Source organism: Coturnix japonica, chromosome 9 (genome assembly GCF_054131305.1).
Source record: "Coturnix japonica strain WE chromosome 9, WE-NBRP24, whole genome shotgun sequence".
Classification (NCBI taxonomy): domain Eukaryota; kingdom Metazoa; phylum Chordata; class Aves; order Galliformes; family Phasianidae; genus Coturnix; species Coturnix japonica.
Genome location: NC_140671.1, coordinates 25586075 through 25594895, shown reverse-complemented (window position 1 = coordinate 25594895; position 8821 = coordinate 25586075). Strand labels below are relative to the sequence as shown.

The 8821-nt window shown below is 47.0% G+C and overlaps 1 protein-coding gene across 1 annotated transcript; it reads left to right on the top strand.

Annotated features, from left to right (window-relative positions):
* Positions 1-454: 454 nt before the first annotated feature.
* On the top strand, positions 455-5985 carry DDOST (dolichyl-diphosphooligosaccharide--protein glycosyltransferase non-catalytic subunit). The gene is made up of 11 exons (XM_015882765.2): positions 455-615; positions 1131-1241; positions 1365-1451; positions 1951-2054; positions 2809-2903; positions 3229-3322; positions 3743-3891; positions 4158-4305; positions 4615-4735; positions 4883-4989; positions 5483-5985. Exons 1-11 carry the CDS (start codon positions 474-476, stop codon positions 5630-5632), a joined length of 1308 nt encoding a protein of 435 aa, XP_015738251.2. The 5' UTR covers positions 455-473; the 3' UTR covers positions 5633-5985.
* Positions 5986-8821: the final 2836 nt, after the last annotated feature.

Genomic DNA, 8821 nt, shown 5'->3' with positions numbered 1-8821 from the left:
ACCAAATACGGCACCTTTTTCACGTAAAACAGGAATCCCACGACTTTGTTAGTGCAGGACACAGAGCACTCAGTGAAAATTAAATCCCATTTAAAGCCACAGTAATTGATGGTGTGATGTATCAAGACTTCTGTTTAAACCAACGTGGAGTTCTCTTTCCAGATCAAATCTCATCCTAATTATTAATTATAAATTAGAAAGCACTGAAGTTTTTGCTTTTAAAAGTGGGTGGTAACAGTAAGTGCTCATTAAATTCCTTATGTTTGAAGTTTTTAAGAGCTTGATTAATTAAGGCAAGGCAGCACCTAAGCTGCAGGCCCAACCTCCATTTCCCACAGCGCACCAACCTTCCTTCCCGTTAACAGCGAGTAGCTGGCCGTCGCTGATTGGATGGCCGGGGCGCTGTGCTTGGAGCCTATTGGCTGATTCATTGCACCCGCCTCTTTCCCAGGATGTCCCGCGCTGTCGAGAAAATGGCGGCGGCCACGGTGCGGTTCTGGTGGCTGCTGGCGGCGGCGGCGGCGGCCGGGGCGGGGGCCGGGCCGCGCACCCTGGTGCTGCTGGAGAATGGCAACCTCCGGGACACGCACTCGCTCTTTTTCCGCAGCCTGGCCGGTAGGGCGGGATGGGGGGAGGTAGAGAGCTCGGGACGCTGGGCTGAGGGCTCCGTGTCCCTCTGTGCGAGGTTGGGGCCTTCGTTGCGAGAAGGGTATCGAGGCACAGGAGTGGGGACGGGGCTGTGAGGGCTGTGGAGCACAGCGCTGTGGGGACGATGGGTCAGTCTGGGGAAGAGGAGGCTCGGGGGGACCTCATTGCTCCCCAGAGCTTCAGAAGGGTGGTTGATTGAGGTGGGAATGGCCTCTGTGCTCCGCTAACAGCGATATGTCCAGAGGTGATGGCCTTCAGGAGGTTCTAGTTTTATGTTATGGAAAGCTTTTTTTCTTGGAAAGAGCGGTGGTGCCCTGGCACAGACTGCCCAGGGAAACAGTGGAGTCCCTGGAGCTGTTCAAGAACTGTGAAGATGTGGCACTGAGGGATGTAGTGGGCGAGGTGAGGGTGTGTGGGCTGTAGGGCTGGATGATCTCAGCGGTCTTTTCCAAACGTAATGATTCTGTGTGTCTTGGCTACAGACAGGGGCTTTGAGCTCACCTTTCGGACTGCAGATGACGCTGGCCTCTCCTTGATCAAGTACGGGGAGTTCCTTTATGACAACCTGATCATCTTCTCGCCGTCCATTGAGGGTATGACCTGGGGAAGTTCTTCAGTAGTGCTTCAGGGAGGGGCTTGAGGCTGTTCTGGGGTGGTTTTGGAGAACAAGGCTCTGCTATGGGACACAGTCACGAGCTGTTGGTGTGCACTTGCAGATTTTGGAGGAAACATCAATGTGGAGACCATTACTGCTTTCATTGATGGTGGTGGCAGTGTCCTGGTGGCCGCCAGCTCAGACATTGGTGAGTGTGGTGCCTGTTGGGCTGTGGGGTACATTGCTATGTGTCACTCCATCACACGCACCTGCAGCAAGCAGGTTCTGCAGTCCTCTTCCTTGGAGCTCCTGAAAAATAAATGCGGTGGAGGAAAAACACAGTATCTGATTAGCTCATAGGGCAGCGTCCTTCAGCTTTGCACTTCCTTGAAGTGCTGGTGAAATGCTTGTAAAGAGGTCTTTCCTGGTTATTTGTGGATGAGAGCCTTAAATAGATGTGCTTCGTGTGCATAATTATGAACCTCAAGGTTTGTGCTCTGAGAAGATGGTTTTCTCACCTGGGGTGAGAAACAAAACCAGCCTTTATTTCCGTTTCGAATGGGAATTTAACAGAGGGAGGTTTTAGTGCTCAGAGTTTGGCTGGTAGAGCGCTGAATGTATCTCTCAGCTAAACATACTTTGAGTGTTTAATCTGGGTTACATCCTTCTGAGTTTGGCATTATAATGGAATCGTGTTCTCCTTTCAGGTGACCCACTGCGGGAGCTGGGAAGCGAGTGTGGGATAGAATTTGATGAAGAAAGGACAGCTGTCATTGACCATCACAATTATGATGTATCAGACCCAGGCCAGGTGAGCATCTTTGTCTGCAGGTTTGGGGCTTTGTTAATGAGAACATGTACATAAGGGTTGAGAGATTAATCTTCTGTCCTTATTTTCCTTCCTTTGTTCCACCCCTTTTCTGCTGTTCCCAATAAAGTCATGCGTAGTGTTGCTCAGCAGCATCCAGTGGTGCAGCAGTCATTGTGTTGGCACAATACTGCAGCATTGTGTGTGGGGGTCTCTGCCCTGAATTCATCTTTCTGAATTCCCTGGATTTGACTGTACTGCTACCCTGTACTGCTACTACTGATCTTTGTAGATGTGTACATGTTTCCATGTTTTCTTTCCTCTTGTTATTTGGTGCTTAAACATGAAAACCCTCTGTTAAGGTCTGGAGTTACTGTGGTAGTTTTTATTTAAAAGAAGCTGTTTAAGCAGTATGTGGATGCTGTCCTGTTTTAAAGATGAAAGCTGCTCAGAGAAGTAAACTACTGTGGTGATACTGTTTCTATCAAAAAGGTGTTAAATTTCCTGATATATCAGCATATTTAATTTACTGTAGTTAAACAAAAAAGGCTGTTATTCTGATTTTTTAATGAGGTGGTAACATCTATACAATAGCTGTTTAGTTTTCATGTCATGTAAAAATAAAGATGACTTTCAGATAGAAGCTGTTGCTTGCTGTTCTAAAACCTGAAAATTACTGGAACTGCATGTTTTGTGTATATATGTATACATTTGCTTGTGCAATGCATTTACACAGATCTCTCTTGTTCCCTCCAAGCACACGCTTCTAGTAGCAGATGCTGAAAATCTCCTGAAGGCCCCCACCATTGTGGGGAAAAAGGCACTGAACCCCATTCTCTTCCGAGGAGTTGGGTAAGTGACCTGCACAGCCAGGCTGCTTTTGGGGAAGCAGTGCAAAAATGTTGGTGCTGACATGAGCTGCGGTTGGCCTAGTGTGAGTGATCTGCCTTCATTTTGGATGTAACCAAAATAAAATTTCCAAAACAGCTTAGTTTTTGCCTCAGTGATGTTTCTTAATATAATTTGACAGAATATCTTGAGAAAGTAGTTCATTTCTGTAAGTGCAGATTCTGCAGCTGTATAATTGCATCCAAGAATAAGGAGGTTTGTACAGCTTAGTCAGTGCCTACAGCTCCCTCTGGGTATTGATGCTGCTCATTGTGCCTCTCCACACAAGGATGGTGGCTGATCCTGACAACCCACTGGTGCTGGATATCCTGACTGGCTCTTCTACCTCATACTCCTTCTTCCCAGATAAACCCATAACTCAGGTATATTTCTTTACTTTTTCTCTTCTTTAGTCAAGTCCCTTAGTTGTCAGCAACTTTGAGAGGTGAATGCTTGCATGGTTAAACTGCTGGTTGATTCTGAAAGTGTCAGGCTTCCTGATGTCTCCTTGAGAATCTTCTTGCTTTTAGTTGGTGGGAAAATGGCCAGCATGAACAATACTTTGGTTTAAGCTGATACTTCTTCCAGAGTATACTTCCTTTAAATGGCTTCATCCCAAGCTCTGCTTGGGTAGATGGAAAGCATTGTAGATTCCATTCTTGGTTATTCTGAGTAGTTTGCTGCGTTTCTTGGGTTCTGTTGAACTGTGGAGCATGTGACCCATGATTACGTGGAGATTGTCTAACTCTTCTTTAATCACCTCTAAGTTGACTAAATGCCCTTTTAAATGCTATTCTTTTCAGTATCCACATGCAGTTGGGAAGAATACCCTTCTGATTGCTGGACTCCAAGCAAGGAACAATGCTCGTGTTGTTTTCAGTGGCTCTCTGGATTTCTTCAGCGATGCTTTCTTTAATTCTGCTGTGCAGAAAGCTACTCCTGGCTCCAAACGGTACACCAGCCTGCTGGCATCCCTTCATCAGGTGTATGTGGGGGGCTTTGTGATCAAGGAAATAGGCAACAAATGTTCATGCTGTTGGAAACAGCAAGAAGCTTGAATGTACATAGTGTGTGATAGGTTGTTTTGGCCTTGAAGTGCTTCGAAGAGTAATTCTTTTCAACTCAGGATAGCTTTTTCTTGCTTCAGTTTTGCTTTTAGTGTGTAGTTTTATTTTTTGGGGTGGTCTTCATGTTTTCTTTGTCTTCCCTCATTTTTAGGTATTCACAGACTGGTAATTATGAGCTGGCTGTTGCTTTGTCCCGATGGGTGTTCAAGGAAGAAGGCGTGCTGCGTGTTGGGGCTGTGTCTCACCACCGTGTGGGAGAGCTTGCACCTCCTAATGCCTACACCGTCACTGATCTGGTGGTGAGGCTCCATGTGGGGGGTGTGCTTGGAATGTGCTCCTCTGTTATGTGGGTAGGAGGCAACATGGAGCTGAGAAGTATAGCTGGATCCATGTTCATACTCATGGAACATTCATACGTACTTACTCTTTGACTGCTGAAAACTTATTACTGATACCCAGAATGTGTTTACCAGAGGGGAAGCTTAACCTACTGGGATAATTCCTCAATCTCTTTGAGCTGTACCCCTTCTGTAGTTGCATGCTGGGATTGAGGTTTGTTTTCAGCCATCCCTCCTGCACCTTACTGACGCGCTGTGGGTTTGTTCCAGGAATACAGCATTGTAATAGAAAAGCTTTCTGATGGGAAGTGGATCCCCTTTGACGGAGATGACATCCAGCTAGAGTTTGTCCGCATCGATCCATTTGTGAGAACTTTCTTGAAGAGAAATGGTGGGTTCCCCTCACCTTTTGTGCCTTGTATTGGGATGTTCGCTCTCTTGGTGTGGTGGCATTGTAGCAGGAAGACCTGTGAAAGCTTCTACAGCTTCTTGCATTGCTTGTGTCAGTTAAACTTTGTCACGATCGTCTTTTTCATAGGTGGCAAGTACAGTGTGCAGTTTAAGCTCCCGGATGTCTACGGAGTGTTCCAGTTTAAGGTGGACTATAATCGGCTTGGTTATACTCACCTCTACTCCTCTACCCAGGTAAGTATGGTGGGGGTTAATTTTGTAAGAAAAAAACGGGTGTTTTTTATTACTGCTGAGCTGTGTTGTATCTGACATTATACAATGAATTTCAGTACTTCTGATTTATTTTTTTTCTTTTTCTCCTTTTTTTTCCTCCCCCCCCCCCCCCGCTTTGATTTGATTTTTGATATTTGGAAATGAGTTCCACAAAAAAAATGGCTGTGGTTACCTCTTCTTTGGGCCATTGTTACACATCTATGGTGAATGCCCATATAGAAATAGTCTTAATGTTACGGAGGCTTGATCTGTGCACATGGTTGGAGCTGTAAAAGTACATGGGACACTGAGAATGGTTTTCTGTTCTGGCTGAAGGATGTGATTTCATCCCATTTGCTTGCCTTTTCAATAATGTAATGGGTTCTGGAGATTGGAAGGAGTCAGTTGGGTGCAGGACCCCGTATCTATCTTTGCATACTGCCAAACTCAGAAAGAATGCCTGCTTCTCCCCCAGGTGTCTGTGCGTCCCCTCCAGCACACGCAGTATGAACGCTTCATCCCCTCGGCATATCCATACTATGCCGGGGCCTTCTCCATGATGGTGGGCCTCTTCATGTTCAGCATCGTCTTCTTGCACATGAAGGAGAAGGAGAAATCTGACTGAGCTCCCTATGGGAGGAAGAGCCTTTTCCCTGGCACCATGCACAGATGGGCAGCTCTCAGGGCCCTTGCTGTAACTGAGGACTGGTAGGTGGCAGCCCTGATTTGGTCTTTTTTTTTTTTTTTTTCTTTTTCTTTTTTTAAACATGTGGATTGACTAACAATAGAGAAGATGAACCAGATAATTGTGGAGAATCTGTCAGAATGTTTGAAAATGTTGAAATGTGATGACTCTGGTATCGTTCCTGGATTAGCTCACAGTGCTGCTGTTTATCTTGCCCCTTGGTAGAAATGATTTTGGTTTGAGATTAATTCCATTGTTAAAATAAAGTCTTAATCTTCTCACTGTGTATTGAAGCAAGCTGCTGACTGTGGTGCTCTGGCTGGAGGCTGCTGTGTGTGGTGAGGCGCACATAGAGGGGATCAGAGTTAAATGTTTTCTGCATAGCCAGTGAGTGCACTGGGGAGAGCTGTGCTGCACAGACCCTGTCTCTTCATCCACTGCTTTGCATTTGGGGCTCATATTTTTCCATGACTCAGCTCCACTCCTGGAGTGGTGCACATGCAGGGCAGGTGAGGATTTCACCACCACCCCTGGAGGGTACCAGCCCTTCCCAGCATTCAGCCCTCACCCCTAGACACACGCACACACCTCTGCAATGGCGCATTGCCTTCTCATGAAGGTGGTATTTCACGCTCTGGGGGTTGGAGAAACAACTTGATCAGATAGCAATAGACTTGTCAGCCTTTCTGGCTGGCACTGCAACCTTCCAGGATGTGTGGGCAGGTTGGAATTTGGTAAGCTAAAGAAACCTGGGGAATGCAAATCAAGTTGTGCTGGGGAAACGCCTGTTGTTGATTAGCTTGGTACTGGAGCTTGGCCTCTTCCCCCGTGGCCATGAATTTTGGCTTAAGGGGTAAACAACTGCTTTGTGACCATTCATTGTGTTTTATGTTGCTGTGGCTGACAGAATCACCAAGGTTGGAAAAGACCTACAAGATCATCCAATTAAACAATCCACCCATCACCAATAGTTTCCACTAAACCATGTCCCTTAACACAATGTCCAAATGTCCCTTGAACACCTCCAGGGTCGGTGACTCCACCATCTCCCATTCCACTGCCTGAACACTCTTTCAGAGAAACATTATTTCCTAACATCCAGCCTGAATCTCCCCTGGCACAGCTTGAAGCCATTCCCTCTGGATCTATCACTAGCTACACAAGAGAAGAGGCCAACCCCCAGTTTACTATTATCTCCCTTCAGGTAGTTATAGAGAGCAATAAGGTCTCCCCTGAGCCTCTTCTTCTCCAGACTGAACGATCCTGGCTTCATCAGCCTCTCCTCACATGGCCTGTGCTCCAGACCCCTCACCAGCTTTGTTGCCCTTCTCAGGACATGCTCCAGGGCCTCAATGTATTTCTTGCACTGGGGGGCCCAAAACTGGACACAGCACTCGAGGTGCAGCCTCACTAGAGCTGAGTACAGGGGGACAATCACTGCCCTGTTTTTGCTGGCAGTGCTGTTTCTGATGCAAGCCAGGATGCCATTGGTCTTCTTGGCCACCTGGGCACACTGTCGGCTCATGTTCAGCCGAGCATCAATCAATACCCCCAAGTCCATTTCCTCTACACAGTCTTCCAGCCACTCTGCCCCAAGCCTATAGCACTGCTGGGGTTCTTGTGGCCAAAGTGCAGGACCGGCCACCAGTTGGATTGAGCTCCATTCACCACCACTCTCTGGGCCCAGCCCTCCAGCCAGTTCTTTACCCAGCCAAGAGTGTACCCATCCAAACAACGGGCTGCCAGCTTCTGCAGGAGAATACTGTGGGAGACAGCATCAAAGGCTTTGCTGAAGTCTAGGTAGAGCACATGAACAGCCTTTCCCTTATCCACCAGACGGGTCACTAGATCATAGAAGGAGATCAGGTTGGTCAAGCAGGACCTGCCCTTTGTGAACCCATGCTGGCTAGGCCTGATACCCCAGTTGTCCCATACATGCTGAGTGATCTCCCTCAAGACAATCTGCTCCAAACCCTTCCCTGGCACCGAGGTCAGGCTAACAGGCCTGTAGTTCCCCGGGTCCTCCTTACAACCCTTCTTGTAGATGGGAGTCACACTGGCAAGCCTCCAGTCTTCTGGGACCTCACCAGTCAATGAGGAGAGCTGACAGATGATGGAAAGCAGCTCGGCTGTCACCTCCGTCAGTTCCCTCAGCACTCTTGGGTGAATCTCATCCGGCCCCATGGACTTGTGGCAGCCCAGTTGGAGCAGTGTGCTCTGTGTGCTCCTGAATCATGGGGGGTTTAGTCTGCTCCCAGTCAAGACTACCAGGTCAGAGAGGAATACCCTGAAGATAACTGGTCTGACCTTTAAAGACAGACATAAAGAAGGCATTCAGAACCTCTGCCTTCTTGTCATGGTTTAATAATTTTGTAATTTTGCTATCAGTATTCCACATCATAACATCATATAAATCATGAATAATTTTACTGAATCTGCAACTTACAGAAGAAGACTACATCTCCCAGAGAACAACACGATAGGTCACGGGACCTGGACTCTATATTAACTCAGTCGCAGAACAGACTGACGTCTTTCGAGTTCTGGCGTCCAGGGGAGTGTGTGGGAGCCTTCAGCCTTTCGCCTAGATTTCACAGTAGGCCTCTCGGTTACGGGACTCATTCTCTCTCCTATTTTGCTTGATTTGTTAGCTCAATTTTCAGTTATATTGTATTATATTGTGTTATCCTGTATTTCGATATAGTATTTAGTAAATAAGTGTGCCTCCTTAGATCGTTGCCGCTGTTTTCTTTTTCCTAATTAACTTTTTCCTTTTGGCTTAGGGCCCCTGTCACGGACGCAGGTGGATTTTTTTCGTTCAAACCGTGACACTTCTCCTTATCCTCAGTGGTCACATTCCCAGCCTCTTCCAGTAAAGAAAGGAGATTCTCCGGAGTCTTCCTCTTATTGTTGATAAATTTGAAAAAGAGTTTCTTGTTCCTTTTCACCCCAGTGGCCAGGCCGAGTTCAAGCTGGGCTTTTGCCATTCTGATGTTCTCTGTACGCATCTTAACAACTTCTCTGTACTCTTTCTGAGTCGCCTGTAGAGGAGGTAGATTCTCTTTTTCTCACGGAGCCTCAAGAACAGCTCCCTATATGCCAGACTTCCTCCCCGCCGGCTCATTTTGA